Source organism: Nuphar pumila, chromosome 6 (assembly GCF_984573655.1).
Source record: "Nuphar pumila chromosome 6, dmNupPumi1.hap1.1, whole genome shotgun sequence".
Taxonomy (NCBI): Eukaryota; Viridiplantae; Streptophyta; class Magnoliopsida; order Nymphaeales; family Nymphaeaceae; genus Nuphar; species Nuphar pumila.
The window spans coordinates 102,928,392-102,949,385 of NC_143254.1; the positions used below are offsets into that span (position 1 = coordinate 102,928,392).

At 40.6% G+C, this 20,994-nt stretch overlaps 1 protein-coding gene and 1 pseudogene across 1 annotated transcript; one reads left to right on the forward strand and one right to left on the reverse strand.

The window, feature by feature from the left end:
- The first annotated feature begins 1,762 nt into the window (after positions 1–1,762).
- LOC149835467 (S-adenosylmethionine synthase 1-like) lies at positions 1,763–9,359 on the forward strand (annotated as a pseudogene).
- A 1,354-nt stretch (positions 9,360–10,713) lies between these two features.
- On the reverse strand, positions 10,714–11,327 carry LOC149835468 (early nodulin-like protein 14). Its single transcript, XM_090009591.1, has 2 exons — positions 11,162–11,327; positions 10,714–11,075 (listed from the first exon to the last, which is right to left on the reverse strand). The coding sequence occupies exons 1-2, from the start codon at positions 11,325–11,327 to the stop codon at positions 10,714–10,716; spliced, it is 528 nt and encodes a 175-aa protein (XP_089865717.1).
- Positions 11,328–20,994: the final 9,667 nt, after the last annotated feature.

Sequence of the window (20,994 nt, forward strand, 5' to 3'; positions counted from 1 at the left end):
GGCTGAGTCGCTGGCTAAATCCAGCATGTTCACCTCTCCCCGATGACATCTGAATCGACAAGTGAAACATTTATTTATTTTTTATTTGTTTGGATCTCTTGTTTGATGCCGGTGATGGTTGGCTAGTAACCGACGAGCCACATCGCCCCACGGCGATGGCCTGCCGCCTTCAACCGGCAACCTGTTGTCGGCTACCAACATCCAGTGCCACCAGTGAAATCACGGGCGACCACTGATTTCTTAGAAAACCCATTCTGATGACAAACAAACAACAAAAATTGGATCGAGTCAGCTGGGAAACGCTGTCGCCCCATCGCAACAGTCGTCGGAGTTCAGGCGACCATTTGCTAAATACAGATGGGCCACATCACCCCACGACAATAAGTTCAATCTGTTATAGTCACCCCACAGCGACAGACGTTGTCAACCTACGACTTACCTCGTCCCACAGCGATAGTCGCAACAAACGCCAGCAGGCCCGCACAACTAAAATGCATGATGCATGGTCAACAGAAATCTGTGGTGTGGGCCCTTAACCTAATGTTGGTGATTCTTCGTAAACAGATACAAAAAACATACATGAAGATGCCATGGTGTGCAAGTGCGGGTGTTTGGCGTTCTCCTCGGTCGATTGACGCCCACGATGAGCCCAGGTCTAAGGTCGATGGTGAGCAGGACCTTGTACCACGTAAACCTTATGTAGTATATGGGGTAGGCTAATAGCTATAAATCTCTCATCATTTCTATGGCAGCCTACTCCGCTTATATAATGGGGAAAGAGGTAGTTATGTGAATGTGGTCTCTCCACATTCACATAACTCCCACCCACTAACCCCCCATTACGTGGCCCACTAATGGTGCCAAACCGAGTCACCCAATGGGTTGGACCCAAATCCGTTGTGTCCAACACACACTTCTTTAGTTGATCATCATTCTTTGCACATGAACTCTACTTTGTTTTGTTCTTTTCTATAAATGCTAAATATATGCCCGGAGGTTGAAAATAGATGAAGGGCAAAGACCTTAGTTGAAATTTCCTTGTTTACATATCAACTCTATTTTCTTTTGCTCGTCCTTCTTTACAATAGCGTATGCATCTAATGTTTGAAACATAGTTACCAGAGTGGGAATGGGAATTCGCATGAAATCATGATTGAGGGAGTGAGAAGAAAGTAGGAAGCATCATATGAAATCGTTTAGAAAGTGATATGTAAAATTACATGAGCATAACAATCAGAACTCTTAAATGAACCAAGATTTCTGAGGGAATCACGATTTTTGAACAAACAAGTTTGTCACGACAAAATCAAGATTCTTAGCTTATGATAACAAAGATTCTTGAAAAAGTTGGATTCTCCAGTCAGAAGAATCGAGATTCATATCCTGGAATTGAGTTTTCCATCATTGGAATTCATGATTCTTAATGAATCTTATTCCACTTTTTACAAATCATGATTCCCGTGTAGCATAAGCAATTCCGGTAACTATGGTCTAAACGTCGTGAAATTGACATTCTGGACTTATGAGAATAGGGATTCTTGAAAGAATCGGGATTCCCAGTCAGGAGAACTAAGATTCACGTATATGTAATTGAGTTTCTCATCTTTGAGATTTGTGATTCTTGATGATTCGGATTCCACCTTTTATAAATCACGATTCCCATGTAACATAAGTGATATTCTGGTAATCATGGTCTAAAACACTCAAAAGTTTCTCATTTATATAAGTTTTTGCTTACTGTCAACAATTTTGGCCGTTGCAGATGGACACTTTCCTCTTCACCTCAGAGTCTGTAAACGAGGGCCATCCTGACAAGCTTTGTGATCAGATCTCAGGTGCCATCCTCGACGCTTGCTTGGAACAAGACCCAGACAGCAAGGTAGCATGCGAGACATGCACCAAGACCAACATGGTCATGGTCTTTGGAGATTTCACAACCAAGGTTCAAATCAACTATAAAAAGATTGTTAGAGACATGAAGATATAGACTTCGTCTATGTAGACGTTGGCCTGGACGCCGACAACTGCAACGTCCTTGTGAACATTGAGCAACAAAGCCAATATATTGCTCAAGGTGTCATGGCCATCTCACCAAGAGGCTGGAGGAGATTGGTGTTGGTGACCACGACCACATGTTTGGATACACCACAGATGAGACTCTTGAGCTCATGCTTCTTACCCATGTGTTAGCAATAAAGCTTGGTGCAAGACTCACTTATTGGGTTTCCCTCTTTTGTGGAATTCATTGGTTCGATGCACATTCAGTATCACTGCAGAATTTCAAGCACGATGCTTGATCTTCTTGAGAACGATTTTCGTATTCGCTGGATAGCGATTTGTGGTATCGTTGCATAGCGATTTGTAGTATTCGCTGGATAGCGATTTGTAGAAGTCCTCTCAACTGAATGACATTTCAGTTGTTTAGAGTTTGAAGATCAATGATTTATGGATAACGATTTGGAGAAAAGTGCTTTAACCTGAATAGCGATTTATAGTATCGCTGGATAGCGATTTATGGTATCGCTGCATAGTGATTTGTGGTATCGTTGCATATTGATTTGTAGCAGTTGTTGGATAGCGATTTGTGGCTTCAGGTGGATAGCGATTTATGCTAATGCGCTTCAGGCGCATTGTAAGTTGTGCAAGACATTTAGTCTTCCACATTAAATGTGGGTCTCGTCCTCTATTTAAGGGATGGATGAGAGAGAGAAAAAAAGAAGCTGAAGAAGAAGTAGAAAAGAGCGAAAAAGGGTGAAAACTCTTTTAAGGCACCGAAAGGGTGTGGAGTGAACAAAAGCTAGAAGTGCTGCTACACTTCTTTTAGGATAGCTTCGTCATGCTAGTTCTTAAGATCATTTGTTCTTTGTTCCTCAGTGAGGTATATCCTTTTGTTCATTTCGTTACACCTTGCGTGTTTATAAGGTTTATGCCTTTTGGTCGCTCTATAATCTTTGTTTGAAGAAAGTGAAAGTTGCTGACCTATTGGTCACCGTGGACGTACCTCAGTTGAGAGAGAACCACGTAAATCGTTGTGTGATGTTTTGTTTCCGCAGTTTATTTATTTTGGTTTTATTTCTTTCACTATCATCGCATTATTATTTCCATCGATTAGCACTTGAGGGGAGACCTGGTACGTCCATTTTGACCCCAACATCTGGTATCAGAGCCAGATTCATATATTTGTGTGTAAAGTCATGGAAAACAACATTGGTCGTATGATCCATTTGAATGTTACAAACTGGATGACCTGAAAAACAAAGATGGAAGACCTCTTGGTTTGTAAAAATTTAGATGGACCCATAGTGGGTGTAAGCGATAAACCAGAAGAGATGAAAGATGATGAATGGAGAAAGCTAGACCGAAAGGTGGTCGGTTTCGTTCGGCAATGGATATATGATAGTGTCTTTCATTATGTATCCACAGATACTTTGGTGCATGGTCTTTGGACCAAACTAGAAAGCCTTTATGACAAAAAGACGACACTGAATAAGGCCTTTCTATTTTGAAAGCTTGTATACCTCAAGTATAAATAGGGCGACTCTATTGTAGAGCATTTGAATGCGATCAAAAGCATTGTGAATCAGTTGACCACTATGAAAATCATTTTTGATGATGAGTTATAAGCCATGTTGCTCCTTAATTCCCTTCTTGAGAGTTGACAAACCTTAGTGGTCACAGTTAATAACTCTGCACCTGATGGAACGATAACGATGAGCCAAGTTACTAGCAGTCTGCTGAATAAAGAGATGAGATGAAAGTCATCAGGTCCTTCTACCTCTGAGGCACTTGTGATTGAAAATTGAGAGAAAAGTAGGAGTAAGAGCAAGACTTTGCAATACCGTGGTAAATCCAGAGGTCACTCACACTCGAGCTTAAAAAAAGACGTCGAGTGTTATTTTTGCCACAAGAAGGGGCATATGAAGTGGAAGTATAGGAAGTTCAAGTTAAAGGAGTAGAGCAAAGAGAATAGCTTAGAAGAAAAGCAGAGTGCCACAACCGCAGTCACAGATGGAGAGCTCATGGTTATCTGTGATGACACTAATATCAATCTGATCGGTTAAGAGACTGATTGGGTTATTGACTCTGGAGCTTCGTTTCATGTTACCTCATGGGCTGATTTCTTCACTTTCTACTCGCAAGAAGATTTCGGGAATGTTCAAATGATAAATGAAGATGTGTTAAATATTGTTGGCATATGCGACATTTGCTTGAAAACAAGTGTTGACTGCAAATTGTTGCTGAAAGATGTGAGGCATGTACCAGACATTCGACTGAATCTGATCTCAGTCAGAAAGTTGGATGATGAGGGCTACAATAACACCTTCAGTGATGGAAGGTGGAAGTTAACCAAGGGTTCCTTGGTGGTAGCAAGAGGAACAAAGACATGTTTCATTTATACTTTGCAAGCAAAGATCTGCAAGAGTGTTGTGAATGTTGTGGAGATTGGCTCATCCACAGAGATATGGCATAAAAGGCTCAGGCATATAAGTGAGAAGGGACTGCAAGTCCTAGTTAATAAAGAGCTCCTAGTGGGTGCAGTAGGTACATCTTTGGAACCTTGTGTTCATTGTTTCGATGGTAAACAGAACATAGTTTCTTTCCATAGAAGCATTGTGTCTAGAAAATCTCATGTTCTAGGTCTTGTACATTCTAATGTCTGTGGACCTTTGAAGGTCAAGATAGTTGGTGGTGTATTGTACTTTGTGACTTTCATTGATGATCACTCTAGGAAAGTCTGGCTTATACACTGAGAACTAAAAACCAAGTTCTAGATGTATTCAAGTCATGACTGAAAGAGAAACTGGCAGGCAGTTGAAGTATGTTTGCTCGGATAATGGTGGTGAATACATTGGGTCATTTGATCAGTATTGCACCAATCATGACATCAAACAAGAAAGAACTATGAGGATGACACCTCAACAGAATGAGGTTGCTGAGAGAATGAATCGCACAATCCTTGAGAGAGTCAAATGTCTGTTGTCACACTCGAAATTGCCAAGATCTTTCTGAGGTAAGGCAATGAGGACAACAGCTGATCATATCAACTTGTTTCCTTTTATTCCCTTGAAAAGAGACATTCTAGAGAAAGTTTGGACAGGGAAAGAACCTTTCTATGAACACTTAAGAGTGTTCGACTGCAGAGCTTTTGTTCATGTTCCGAAGGAAGAGAGGTCCAAGCTTGATTCAAAAGCCAAGTAGTGCATATTTCTTGGCTATGGACATGAAGAATTTGGCTATAGACTCTATGACCCTATTGATAAGAAGGTGGTCAGAACTCGAGATATTGTCTTCTTGGAAGATCAGACTATTGAAGACATTGGCAAGTCTGAGCCATCAGAGTCCCGTAAAGGTGATCTTGTTGACTTAGATCCCCTTGATGCGTCGGTTGTTCATGATTTTGTGAAGGATATGTCACCTCCTCATAATTATGCAGAGGAAGGATATGATGAGACAAAAATTGAGGGGGAGCCAACACCCCAAGAGTCACTTCCTCAGACTCTGATAAGGAGGTCTACCAGAGAGAAACAACTATCCAGAAAATACTCATTGAATGAGTATGTGATGATTACAGATCAAGGTGAGACAAAAACTTTTAAAGAAGTTTTGGAGAATGAAAACCAAACTGAGTGACTTAAGGCAATGAAAGAGGAAATGAATTCATCGCATGAGAATCACATCTTTGATCTGGTAAAGACACCTAAAGGGAAGAAGGTGTTGAAGAACAAGTGGGTCGTCAAGCAAAAGACTGATGGGATCAACTCTCAACCTAGATACAAGACACAACTTGTAGTGAAAGGTTTTGCTCAAAAGAAGGGAGTTGATTTTGATAAAATTTTCTCACCAGTTGTAAAGATGTCCTCCATCCAAACTATGCTCGATATAGCTGCAAGCATGAATTTGAAAGTTGAGCAGTTTGATGTGAAGACTGCATTTCTGCATGGTGACTTGGAAGAAGAAATTTATATGAAGCAACCTAAGGGCTTCATTAACAAGGGTAAAGAGCACCTACTTTGCAAGCTGAAGAAGAGCTTGTATGGATTGAAGCAAGTACCAAGGCAGTGGTATAAGAAGTTTGATTCCTTTATGACTGAGTATGGATATTCAAGAACCTCCACAGACCATTGTGTTTGTGAAGAAATTTTCAGTTGGTAATTTTACCATTTTCTTGCTTTATTTGGATGATATGTTGATTGTGGGTCAAGACATCAACAGGATAAACAAGTTAAAGTTGGAGCTGAGTGAGACCTTTGCCATGAATGATTTAGGTTCAGCAAAGCAAATTCTTGGAATGAGAATCGTTCATGACAGATCACATGGGCTGATCTAGTTATCACAAGAGAAGTATATTAGAAAGGTTCTTGAGAGGTTTAACATGGACAAAGCAAAGCCTGTTAATTGTCTACTTGCAAGCCATTTCAAACTTAGCTCAAGTCAATGTCCTGCAAATAATGAAGAAGGAATTGAGATGCAGAAAATTCTCTATGCTTCGGTAGTAGGTTCGTTGATGTATGTTATGGTCTGTACTCAACCAAACATAGCTCATGTTGTTGGAGTTGTTAGTCGATTTCTGTCAAATCCAGGGAAGGAACACCGGGCAACATTGAAATGGATTTTGAGGTATTTTTAGGGCACTTCAAAGTTGAGCCTGTGTTTTAGAAATGGTGAACCTATTCTTGATGGGTTCACAGATTCTGATATGGCTGATGATGTAGACAGTAGAAAGTCTATTTTTGGGTATTTGATTACTTTTACAGGAGGAGCAGTTGCATGGCAGTGAAAGTTATAGAAATGTGTAGCTCTCTCCACTACAGAAGTTGAGTTCATCACCATTACAAAAGCCAGTAAATAATTGTTGTGGGTGAAGAAATTCTTGCAAGAGTTAGGCTTGAAGCAAGAAGAGTATGTTCTTCACTGTGATAGCCAAAGTGTGATTCACTTGAGTAAGAATTCTTCGTTTCATTCAAGATCAAAACATATGGATGTTCGATACCACTGGATTCGAAATGTCTTGAATGAAAAATTGTTACAACTGAAGAAAGTGCATACTGATGACAATACATCAGATATGTTGACCAAGTCATTGCCCAAGGATAAGCATGAGAAGTTTCGATTCCTAACAGGAATGAAAGAAGCTTCCACATAAGTCAGGAAGGGGGAGAATTATTGAGTTTTCCTTCTTTGTGTGATTCATTGGTTCGATGCACATTCAATATCGCTGCAGAATTCTAAGCATGATGTTTTATCTTCTTGAGGATGATTTTTGTATTCACTGAATAGCGATTTGTGGTATCGCTGCATAGCGATTTATAGTATTCGTTGGATAGCGATTTGTAGAAGTCCTCTCAGTTGAATGACAATTCAGTTGTCCAGAGTTTGAGAATCAATGATTTGTGGATAATGATTTGGCGAAGAGTGTTTTAACCATGGTTGCCAGTTGAGGAAGCGGGAGCGGGAAGCGATACGGGAAGTGGGAGCGGGAAGCGAGGCACTTTCAAAATTTTAGGAAGCGGGGAAGCGCGGGACCACTTAGGAGCGATTCGGGAAGTGTCTCGGAAGCGACCTAGGAAGCGTCTCGGAAGCGACATAGGAAGCGTCTCGAAAGCGAGGGGGAAGCGAAAAAAATAAAAATAAAAAATAAAAAATACAAAAAAATTGAAAAAAACATGGGAAGCGTGGGGGAAGCGAGGGGGAAGTGTGGGGGAAGCGAGGGGGAAGCGCGCCCCCCATTAAAGGGAAGCGCACTTCCCAAAAAAGGGGGGTGCGCTTCCCAAAAAAGGGGGACGCTTCCCCCCACGCTTCGAAAGCGCGATGTTCCGCGCTTCCGAAGCGCGCTTCGGGGAAGCGCGCTTCCGGTAACTCTGGTTTTAACCTGAATAATGATTTGTAGTATCGCTGGATAGTGATTTGTGGTATCGTTGCATAGCGATTTATGGTATCGCTGCATAGCAATTTATAGTAGTCGCTGGATAGCGATTTGTGGCTTTAGGTGGATAACGATTTGTGCTAATGCGCTTCAGGTGCATTGTAAGTTGTGCAAGACATTTAGTCTTCCTCATTAAATGAGGGTCTTGTCCTTTATTTAAGGGATGGATGAGAGAGAGAAAAAAAGCTGAAGAAGAAGCAGAAAAGAGCGAAAAAGGGTGAAAAACTCTTTTAGGGCACCAAAAGGGTATGAAGTGAACAAAAAGTAAGAAGTGTTGCTACACTTCTTTCAGGACAGCTTCGTCAAGCTGGTTCTTCAGATCATTCGTTCTTTATTCCTCTGTGAGGTATATTCTTTTGTCCATTTCGTTACACCTTGTGTGTTTGTAAGATTTATGCCTTTTGGTCGCTCTGTAATCTTTGTTTGAAGAAAGTGAAAGTTGATGACCTATTGGTCACCGTGGACGTACCTCAGTTGAGAGGGAAGCACGTAAATGGTTGTGTGCTGTTTTGTTTTCGGTTGTTGATTTGTTTTGGTTTTATTTCTTCCATTGTCATTGCATTATTATTTTCATCGATTCACACTTGTGGGGAGACCCCGTACGTCGAAGAACGGCACTTGCCCATGGCTGAGGCCTGATGGGAGAAGACACAAGTCACTGTTGAGTACAGAAATGAAGGAGGTGCCATTATCCCACTGAAAGTCCACACCGTCCTTATCTCCACATAGCGTGATGAGTCTGTGACGAACGAGAAGATAACAGCAGATTTGAAGGAGTGATCAAGCCTGTGATCCCATCAAAGTACCTTGATGAAAGGACTATATTTCATTTGAACCCATCTGGGAGATTTGTCATTGGGGGACCCCATAGTGATGGGGGGCTTACAGGAAGCTTCATAATTGACACCTATGGAGGGTGGGGTGATGCTCATGGGGTGGTGTATTCTCAGGCAAGGACCCTACAAAGGTGGACGGACAGAAGTGGTGCCTATATAGTTAGTTAGGCAGGCCACAAAGAGTGGTTGCTTCAGGCCTGGCTCGTCGCTGCATAGTTCAGGTCTCATATGCAATAGGGGTGCCTGAGCCACTCAGTATTTGTGGATACAAGATAGGAAAGCTCCCTGATAAGGACATACTCACTCTGATTAAAGAGTTTTGATTTCAGGCCTGGGATGGTTGCTATCGATTTGGATCTGAAGAGGGGGCAATTTCAGGTACCAAAAGACTGCTGCTTATGGGCACTTTGGACGTGATGATTCAGACTTTACATGGGAGACTGTTAAGCTGCTAAGTGTGGAAGAGCCTGACTGCAACGCTGCTTTAAGGATGCATAATGCTGGTTTAATACAACCCTCCATGTCATTTTCGTTTCCTATTTCGTGCTCTTTGTTCTATTGTGAGAGAAGTTATGCAGCTGGATTCTGCATTTGGCTGAAAGCGAGTTGTGTCGAGAAAACCAGTCCAAGGTTGTTAAATGCGATGAGGCGAAGCGAGGCGTTGAGCCTGCGCTTCGCCTCTGAGGCGTACGCCTCAGGTACTGAGGCGTACGCCTCTCACAACTGGAATGGAAGTGAAGCGGTGGGAGGGGAGGCAGTAAGAGAAGGACCACCGCCCAGCTGGTACGGAAGCGAGGGATATGCCGGTCGTCCGGTGGTCGGAGAAGACTGAGCAGCAGCTGCAGCACAGCAACTCCGGTGGTCGGTGGTCACAACTGGTCGGAGGTTGATGAGGGGCGCATCACAGTAACGCCTCAGTACCTTGAGCGTGCGCCTCGCCTCTGAGGCGTACGCTTCAGGTACTGAGGCGTACGCCTCTCACAACACTGAACCAGTCTGTTCAGACTGAATTTAATGACAAGATGGAAAGAACATAATTAAAGAGTAAGCGTGCGACTGTATTTCTCCATTCTAATTAAGTTCCATACTTAATTGATGCCATCCACTCGGGAGAAGGGACTTTATTCTGTGGGTGTGCTTCATTAACCCGCCTTTGAGTGTTTTTGATTAGCTTTCCCCTTCCCCTCCACAGAGAAAACCCCCCTTCCCCTTCACGTTTCTAGATTAGCTTTCCCCTCCACAGAGAAAACCCCCCTTCCCCTTCAGCTAGTTGGTGTAGAATGTTTTAACTTTCTATAGAATATCTCATAAATGCAGTTTTTTTACGGCCTTCGTGCTACATATATCAAAGTTGTGTTTACAGAATGTCTCATCCCTCCAAAAGCTGCATTTGCTATATAATGGGGACCCCCGTTTTGAAACTTTCTTTTGGCACCTGAAAAATAAAGGCGTTGTGGAAAGTGGAAGCAACTGAAAACAACTCACCCAAAATCTCCAGGATGGCCTGTTGGGGGTAAAGTTGTCGTCTTCGACTATATCTTTTCTTCTTTCGCGAGCAAATTATTTTTATTTTCTCTTTCTTGTAACATTAACCTTGATTATGGAAGCTAAGCCATGTAAATGTGGCATCCAAATTACAAAGTTTGTGATCCCTTAAAACTGTCATATTTAGACAATCGAATACTGTAAATCAAAAAATTTTGCGCTTCTCGAGTTATAACTTGTCTGTCTCTGAGAGAGAGAGAGAGAGATTTCAAATAAATGAACGAATCATATATATATCACGATCACACAGAAAACACCAGATTCTTCAAAGGAAAGGGAAAATCCAACAAATTCCCACTACCATCGCCAACAAAAAAAAATGGAAAAACAAAACCAAAAAAGAATAAACCAATGTGGGACGAAACATAGAAAGGTTGAGGAAGAAAAAGCATCTTTGCCTCTCCCTCCTCACAGAGCCAGCAGCCCCATCAAGCCAGCAACCAAAGCAAAGCACGACGGCAGGCTGCTCCCGAAACCAACCAAGCCAGAAGAAGCCGCAGCAGAGCTCATCGGAGGGCTTGCTGGAGCCTCCGACGCCGGCGCTGCTGCCGGAGCTCCACCCCGCGGCGACAGCACCACCACGACGAGCTTTTCCCCCTTCTCGCAGTTCCCCTTGGCTCCGCTGATGAAGTAGAAGGGGCCAGACCGGTCCAGCGTCACGGTGGTGTTCCCGTCGCTGTGCGAGGCGATCGGGCTCGAGGTGTTGCAGTTCTGGTAGTCCTTCTGGGTCACCTGCAGCACGGAGTCCTGCTGGGGGTTGTACCTCCACACTACAACAGAGAAAGCACAACAAAGAATCGTCAGAAAGAGGAGTCAGAATCGGTAAGAAAGACGAATATGGGAATCATAGAAATACCAAGCACGTCGCCGATTTGGAACCGGGTTTGCTCGGCCCATTGGTTCAGGGTCAGCTTAGAAGAAGATGGGATCGACCAGGAGCTGTTTTTGCCACCAACTGGGATTTGGAGAGCCTCGGAGGAGGAGAAGATGAGGAGGATGGTGAGGGAGAAACATATAGCCATGCATCTGGAAGCCATTTTCAAGATGGTTTTTTGCAGAACTTCCACAGCCGAACTTGAGAGAGAGAGAGAGAGCTCAGCCAGTGTGAAGAATGGGGAGGCCCATAGTGCTTTTAAAGGCGGTAGGGGTAGCCGTTGGTTTAGGTTCGGATACCCGTTGGGGGCGTGGTGACACGAGGCTGTGGACCTGCTGTTACGCAACGCCTGTCAGGCGATACTTTTAATGTGAAGGTGGGTGAGAATTTCGAGAAACTTTTTTGTTTTTGCAACGTTTAAACGTTTGGGATCCAAAGCATGACCGACATTCTTTTACATGCAAGTGGGGGTTGATTTTTTCTTTATTTCGTTTTGATTTTGAAAATCAAGTCCATTAAAGCCTTTGTTGCCGTTTAATGACCTAGTGTGGTTTCTTTCTAGGTATCTCCTTCTCTTTCATTTTAACTCCAGAACGTCCTCTCACCCTTTGGTGAGCTGCATCCCTGCTGATCAGAGCTTGACTTTTGGATCCTTTCCGGTGATCTAGATGAGGAGGGGGGAGGGGTTGGGTTTCATGTGGAAAAGTTACAGTTCAATGAACTTGGTCATGTCTGACTTTACTAAACACTAAGATGATAAAAAAATTTGTCAGATTTCCGAAGAATCCAAGAACATGAAAATCTGACAGCTGGGATAATGCAAAAACATTAAGACAGACCGATAAACTAAGTCACATGAATGACAGGCTCTGTTTTGGTCTGTTTTCAGAGACTGTAGGAATAAAATCTGCCAACGTCCGAAATATGAAAGGTCATGAAAATTTTGCACACCCAAATCTGACTTATATATAGAAAGATACAGTTAGATTACTGAGACTGGATCACACTGAAATGAATGCATAAACACAACCACAAAAGCACACAAGAATATAGTTTTGAATTTTAATTCTTTTGCTTAACTAAAGTTCAACCTGTAACAAAAAATATTTCTAAAGATAATTTCTCCAATGTTCACAATCTCATCTACTAAATACCCAACTCAGGTTAGCTTCACTCATAATACAAACAAGAAAATCATCCAACATTAGATAACTTACACAAAACTAAATTCTTTCAAAACATGCAATCAATTTCAGATATTACAAACACAAATCAGAACTCAAACAAGAACTATCTCAATGAAATATTAAATCCATGACTCAACCACCTTCATAACACATGTTCAACAAAATAAATAAGTTTTCCTAGCCAAACCAACAATGATGAGGGTTGGTCGATTCAAGCACCATGATTCTTATCAACGCACTCCTTTATTCTCCACAAGCATTCACGCACCCAACTGGACTTCATGCCCAAAGTCTCTTCGAACACCATTCGAACAGTCCTTTCAGGGGTTAAACTCCTCACGAGTTCACAAACTCACAATGGTCACCACAAGGTCCACACACCACCAGCTCACCCTCAAGGTGTAGCCTTCACGTTTTCTCCATAGAGGAGGTTCCAACAACTTTTTCAAGTCCAAAAAATTATTAAAACGAGGTTAAAGAAAAAAGCCCTCTACATTTTTTCATAAAGAAGTTAAAACTAGCATAACCTCTCATTGGCCATGTGAAAGACTGTCAATCTTGAGGCCAATGAGAGACCTCAATTCAAAATATGCACTCTCATTGCACTACTGAACTGCCCAATAAAAAATCATCCTAAAAAAAACAAGAGGCAGCTGGGGGCACCTCAAGAGGGGTCAATGGATGAACGGTGAGGTGGCTAAAGATGGATTGGCCACATAAGAGGTCACCTCACATCCAATATAACAAGGCCATATGTAATAAACCTTACAACACAATGAATTCAAATTCACATTGGCCCAATAAATGCATTCTCTCAAGGTGGCCAATATAGATCCAAAGTTTGAATTTTGGATCCCTCTCAAGATCCAAACTTGAAAATTAAATCTTTAACAAAAGAATAAACCCAACTAGTACCTAAAGTTAAGCCTAACGTATACTAGAATTATTCGGATCCGTAGAATCTGATACCTATAAAAAAAAAGCAAAAATATACAAATATTTTTGAGTTATTTCAAAAATTACAAAATTGGAACCACACATCAATATGTATTTTCTGAGATGGAGGGAACAAAAATCTCAAAAAATTAATTCATGTGAAATGACAAAATTATCCTTAGACCCCTGTTTGGACCCAAAATGGGTATTTTTGGCTTGGGGGTCACGGGTACAACAGTCTGGATCGGGTCCTGCTCCTCGCGTACATCCGGATTAGTCCAAATGCGCTGTATCACTATATTTACGTTTAATCGAGTAGGATACTGTCTAATTTTGAGTTGCGCTCAGATTCACATACAGACTTGAATGTAAAATTGCTAAAACAGAATCTGAATGTGATTAACGTTTTGTATCTGGTTTTGCTTACCAAATCCGGCTAAATGGACTTGGATACAACGGGATGTCTGACCCAATCCTGAACAATTTACATCCTTCATGTGAGCCCTCTTCCTTTTTTGGCTCAATTTTAACACTGGCGAGAATGGCAACCAGTGTAGATGTCACCATAGTCACAAATATCAGCGATAATTAAAACAATCATGATTTTGTTTTAAAGTAAAAACTGATATAATCTCAAAATTTGTTGGATTAAAAAAAATTATTATATTTTATTATGATACTAACACAATATTAATGCTTTATATAGTTTTAATGTGTCCACTTGTTTTCTTTATATGCTTGTGCTTTTTTTTATGTTTTAGATTTTATTTATGTCAATATTCTCACTTTTTTCAAATTTTATCATGATATTATATGTCACCGGGTATGTTTTGTAAAATCTTATACGAGGGTCGTGTCTGAACTCCCTATAGGATCCTTGTATGCTTACTCTTATCCTAGTTCAGATTAGGCACAACTTTGGATTCAGTAACATCATGTCAAATCAGTTGTGGGACTGGGGTTCCACATATGAGTCTCAGACAAACTTCACTGGTAGATGACCCTAAGCATCTAATGTAATACATATGACGTATCTCTACAAATATAATGATAATGTCATCTTTTTCCAAGTCCTCACAAAGACCAACTTTTAAATTCCCATGTGACAAAGCATGGAATATAATAATCGTAATGGTGAACGTAGGAGATCTCTTGAAACAATAGTGCATAATTGCATATTTCTTAGAAGATGTATTGTCGAAAAGGTGGCAAGTGCGATTTCAGCCCCCAACAGTCCCGTCATAAACACCCTTTTTCTTGTTACTGGATGTATGATAGAAGTGGTTGTGTTTTCAACGTCCAACAAAGACTGTAATTCGCTTACGTAAAGTAACTTCATTCCACACCGACTGACCAAAACCCAGTAACTCTCTCTCTCTCTCTCTCTCTCTCTCTATATATATATATATATATATATATATATATATATAACCGCTAGCCTATCCCGCTAGCTGTTGTTTCAGCTTGAGCTTATTAGTAGGCCACTGGCTCCTTGTTTTGCAGTCAGCCTTCTCAACGTCCTTCGAATGAGTTGGCAAACCTGTGGATTCTTCAGGGTGGAGGTTCGACAACTTTCAGAGAACGAAGTTCATAAAGTAATTTCTCTGTTTGAACTTCAAGAGGATGTGAAAAGAGCATGACAGACTCTTGTCGTGCAAATAGGACCCATCTTTATCAGGTTCTTCTTGTGAGAGGAACAATTCCTTTCTCAGAACTCATTACATGTTCGTCTTTATGCCTCTTTTCGAAAGAATACTGGCAACTCGAGCTCTTATCAACCCTGTGTGAGTCCTTCGTGGGCTGATTTCTAACGTTCGACTACCACGCTGAAGACTATTGGAATGGAGTTCGCTTTTGCTACCTCGATAAAACTTTATAGATTAAATATGTTTAATTTTTGCAGTGAATGGGAGGGGGAATCCAACGGCCTACGTTTCTTCCAGACAATGGAATGATTTGAATCCTTTCATATACTCCAAACATGCTCTTTGAGTGTTATGCAGTATTCTTTTTTTATTTGATAAACCTTGAACTTGTTATTCTAAAAACAATCTTGTTTTTAATGGCTCAGAGTTTCCATGTAATCATCTGAAAGGCCACGAACCATGCATGGTATGTTGGGCGATACCATGTGAAAACAAGATGACAGGGAGCGTACCTGGATTCGCCATTGATCGTGTAGGAGGTTCAGCGTTCTCCTCATCCGGTCGACGCCCACAATGAGCCCAGGCCTTATGTCGACGGTGAGCAGGACCCTATTCTGCTTAAGCCTGAATGCAGAATTGAATTTGGGCAGGGATATGTTACAAATTCTCATTAACTTCGTAACCCCTAACCCTTTATATAATGGAGAAATTGGGCAGTTACGTGAATGTGGTCTCTCCACATTCACGTAACTCACACCCACTATCTCCATTAATCAGCCACTTACGTGACCCACTAAGAGGGTGTCAAACTGGGTCAAACTGTGGGTTGGACCCATAACCCAAAATGTCCAACATTCTCCCACTTGACCCATTGACACCAAAAGTGTACTAAATCGAGGTGTATATTGTTATCTCGATTTAACTCTTCATGTGGGTTCACATGCCACCCTTTATCACAAGGATGAATTGTATGAGTCAAGGATATGAACACCCATTTATGAAATGTCATATTTCCTTGTACTACACTACAATTCACCTTCAGTGCTTAGGCATGTAAAGAAATTACCTTTATAAATAGGTTGGTCTCTCATCTATTCTATTGGTCCTTTAATATTGTTATTCTGCTATTCTCTCTAACCTATATGAGAGATTCTTTATGCAAAATCAACAATAACTCAAAACTTTAGAGAATCAAAACATAAACATAAATGTGATTACATAATGTATTGTCATACATCAGAAGGAATAAAAAAGACCCATCCCCTTTACATGTTGAGAATACAATCCCGGTGCTAGCCCTTTAGTAAGGGGATCCGCAGTCATTTTCTTCGTCCCAATTGTATCAATACATACCAGATGATTCTCGGTCCTTTTTTTAACAACAAAATATTTTAACTCCATGTGTCGACACGATGTTGAGCTCTTGTTGTTATTTGAAAAGGACACGGCTGCTTCATTATCACAAAAGATCTTTAGTGGTCTCTCAATAGAATCCACTATACCAAGACCCATAATAAAGTTTCTTATCCAAATGGCATGTGACGTAGTCTCGTATAGAGCAATAAATTCTGCCTCCATGGTATGAGCAGCAGTGGTAGACTGCTTTCCACTTCTCCATGAGACAGCACCACCCGCTAGAAGGAAAATGTATCCAATAGTGGATTTCTACTGTCAATACACCCTCCTAAGTCCGCATCAGAGTATCCAACGACCTCTAGGTGGTTCGCTTTCCTGTAGGTCAACATATAGTTTTTCGTTCCTTGTAAATAGCGCATGACCTTCTTTGCTGCCTTCCAGTGCACAATGCCTGGATTTGACTGATATCTACCAAGCATTCCCACAACAAATGCTATATCAGGTCGAGTGCAGGTCTGCGCGTACTGTAAACTCCCAACTGCTGAAGCATATGGGACAACATCCATCTGAGCCTTCGCAATATCATCCTGAGAACAATCCTTCAAGCTCAATTTATCCCCTTTCACTATAGGTGCCAAACTAGGAGAACAATTCTCCATCCCATATCTTTTAAGAACCTTAAGGATATAGGATTTCTGAGATAGGCCAAGGACACCCTTAGTTCTGTTACAACAGATCTCGATTCCAAGGACATAAGTGGCCTCATCCATGTCTTTCATATCGAAATGAGAGAAAAGAAAATCTTTTGTTTCATGTAAAAGACTCAAATCATTAGTTGCAAGAAGAATATCGTCAACATATAAAACCAAAATTATGAACTTACTCCCACTAGTCTTAATGTAAATACACTGATCAACAATGTTTTCAGTGAATCCAAAGTTCATTATTACCTGATTGAACTTCTTATACCACTGACGGGAGACTTGTTTAAGTCCATAAAGTGACTTATTCAATTTGCAAACTAAGTTATTCGAGTCATCTATACTGAAACCAGGAGGTTGTTGCATATATACCTCCTCATCCAGATCCCCATTCAGGAAGGCAGTTTTCACATCCATCTGATGTAGCTCTAAATCAAAATGAGCTACGAGGGCCATGATTATCCTCAATGATTCCTTAGTTGAGACAGGAGAAAAAGTCTCATTATAATCAATGCCCTCTATCTGTGTGAAACCTTTTGCAACAAGCTTAGCCTTGTACCTCTCCACATGACCTTTAGAGTATGTTTTGGTTTTGTAAACCCATTTACAACCAATAGGTCTAACTCCATCAGGTCGAGGTACAAGATCCCACACTTGGTTCTTTGCCATAGAGTCAAGCTCTTCTTTCATGCATTGATCCAATGTGTTGATCTTTCACTTTCAATGGCTTCTGCAAATGTGAAGGGATCTTCATCAATGTCTATGGAATCATTTGACTCTTGTAAATACACCACATAGTTCGAATGGATAGCAAATTTCCTAATTCTGGTAGACCTCCATACAGGTGCTGCAGGTGGTTCAAAATGAGCCTATGTATCCTATTGTTGTTGTATATCCTCATCAACAACCGGATCTAGTTGGGATTGATGTTCATTGACTGAACTTTCTCTTACATTACTCGAAGGATCAATGATAGAGAAAATTGGGTCATTATCCTCAGCAGGTGTAGAATCTGAATCATGTATTTCCTCAAAATCAATATTTTGAGATGCATCTATTCCAACAAAACCATTTTCAAGAAATCTTGCTTTATCTGTTTCCACTATCTGTGGTGTGTGAGATAGACAATAAAACCTAAAATCTTTCGATCTTTTTGGATAACCAATGAAGAAACCACTAGTTATCCTAGGATCAAAAGCTTTTATATGTGTGTTATACAATTTAGCTTCTGCTGGACATCCCCATATGTGCATATATGACAAAGAAGGTTTTCTACATGTCCATAACTCGTAAGGAGTCATTTGAACAGCCTTCGTAGGAACCTTATTCAAAATATGCACTGCAGTCCTAAGAGCTTCACCCCACAAGGTCAAAGGAAGGTTTGAGTGATTCAACATCGCTCAAACCATTTCTTTAAGCGTACGGTTTCTCCTTTCAGCTACACCATTCTGGTAAGCACTACCAGGCATGGTATACTGAGGTACAATGCCTTCCTCTTTTAGAAACCGCGCTAATGGACCTTCCTTTTGTCCCATTTCAGTGAAACGACTATAATATTCGTCACCTCTATCTGACCTGACAACCTTAATAACTTCACCGGTTTGTTTCTCTACTTCTTTCTTGAAGTCCTTAAAAACTTGAAAGATTTCAGATTTTTCAGATAATAAGTAGAGATACATATACCGTGAGTAATCGTCTATAAAAGTGACAAAATATTTTTCACCCGTATAACACAGTGAAAAAGGGTCGCAGACATCCGTATGCACTATTTCTAACTTTTCATTGCTGCGTTTGGCATCTTTCTTATATGTGTTAGACTCCTTAGCCTTTATGCAGTCAACACATGGTTTTATATTCGTAAAATCAAGGGATCCAAGGATTCCCTCTTTTACGAGTCTTTGAACTCTCTCTTTCGAGATATGTCCTAATCTTCGATGCCAAAGTAAATAAGATTGATTATCCTTTAGACCACGTTTATTGTTAATCATTGTGTTCTCAATGGAGTGAGATTCCTGAATTTGGAGTTTGGTTCTTAATCGATACAAACCATCACACATATATGCAGAACCTATATTCATTGAATTTTTCATAATAATAAGTTCAGATTTTTCAAATTTAAAAGCAAAACCAAACTTGTCAAGTCTTGAAATTGAAATTAGGCTCCGACTATAAGATGAAACATAAAATGCATCAACCAAATCCAATATGAATCCCGACTCCAACACAATTCTGCAGGTCCCAACGTTCTTGACATGCGAACGCATCTTATTACCTGAGAAGATGCTTCTTTCATGCTCTGTTGGTTCCCTTTTGTTCAGAAATGCCTGCAAAGAGTTGGCAATGTGCACCGTGGCACCAGAATCAATCCACCAACTATGCAATGAAACATGAATTAGATTGCACTCATGAGAAATAAATGACTTATTACGTTTATTTTCGAGTCATTTCTTGAACTTCAAACAATCCACCTTCTTATGCCCTTTCTTTTTGCAGAAGAAACACTTTATAGAAGGGCCACCTAACTGGGATTTGGCTTTCGCCTGAGAGTTTGAACTCTCCTCAGTGGCTTTCTTCTGATTCTTCTTTTTGAAGGAGCTTTTCTTTGGCCTCGACCTCTGTTTATCCTTATGAGAGGCCATATGTGCACTTGGCACCCTCTCACCCTTTAATCTCTTCTCTTCCTCAACACACTTACTCAAGAGGTCATTAAAAGACCACTCATTATTATGTGTGTTGTAGGAGATTTTAAAGGGTCCATATTCAGTAGGTAACGAGGTTAAGATCAGATGAACTAAAAAGGAGTCAGAGATGGTGAACTTCTTGTCATTCAGTTGAGTCGCAATATTCTTCATTTCCAAAATGTGCTGTCGGATGTGACTGTCAATAGCATATTTCACAGACACTAATTTGGACATGAGGGTACTGGCCTTTGCCTTATTAGAAGTGACGAATTGAGCTTCAATGGCTCCCAGAAATTCCTTCACAGTCCTACAATGAGGAATTGTGCCTCGAATGTTCTTAGCCACCCGAGATTGCAAAAGCAACAGGCTAAGTCTGTTCGAGCGCTCCCACTTCTCAGAGGCAGCCTTCTGATCGATTGTACTCTGCTCTGTAAGAGCGGGAGGTTCGTCAATTCTAAGGGCCAGATCTAAATCCATATAGCCCAAAGTGAATAATACAATTTCGTTCCAATCAGAAAAATTTGATCCATCTAAAATAGGAATACTACTTGAACCGTCGATATGGAAGGAACCTGATAAATCAAGGAACGAAAAATGGAAAGATATTACTATTATTGCTCAGACGAGACTCGTGTTGAAAAGGTAAAAGTGAGACCCTTTATTTTCACCTTTTCTGAGACAAGCATAGTTGAGCCATTATCGTTTCACTTTGGTGAAAATGATAATACTCATAATTACTCCGTCTCTTCAATTCTCAAGGAATTGACTTCAGTTGGTGAAACTAGTAGATCATGAATCCATAGGCAATTCAGCACTGTACCTTTGGGTACGAACATGCTTCATGGGCTGGAACACATCTACTATCACACCTTGTGTAAATTTGGAACACAACGACCTACCTTTGGGTAGAATCGATGTTTCATAAATTCACACACAATCATAATTACGAATCTTAATACGATCCAAAGAATCCTTAATTAACACGACTCATATCACTTTGCTGATTACATGAATCGGTTAATCAAAATCTTTTACCGAAAAAACTATTCGTATTATGGAGCACGCCCATGAACACATTTTAATGCATGTATATTCATGACTTAATATCAGTTCATACTTCAACAAATATGCATAAACTAATTTTCATGAATTTAGTTACAATTCATGCTTAAAATCATCATGCATAACTTAACCAACGCTAAATGCATGAATTAACATGCATAAGTCATGCATTATTCAAAATAAATACTTTATAAAGCATGAAAAATAATAAAAGCATGCTCATATGGGTAAAACTCAGGGTCCTCA

Excerpts from the sequence above, each read along its gene's own strand:
- LOC149835468 (XM_090009591.1), bottom strand. The coding sequence starts at position 11,327 with ATGGCTATATGTTTCTCCCTCACCATCCTCCTCATCTTCTCCTCCTCC. Across the intron at positions 11,076-11,161 it reads CCAAATCGGCGACGTGCTTG|TGTGGAGGTACAACCCCCAG; the intron begins GTATTTCTATGA and ends TCTCTGTTGTAG.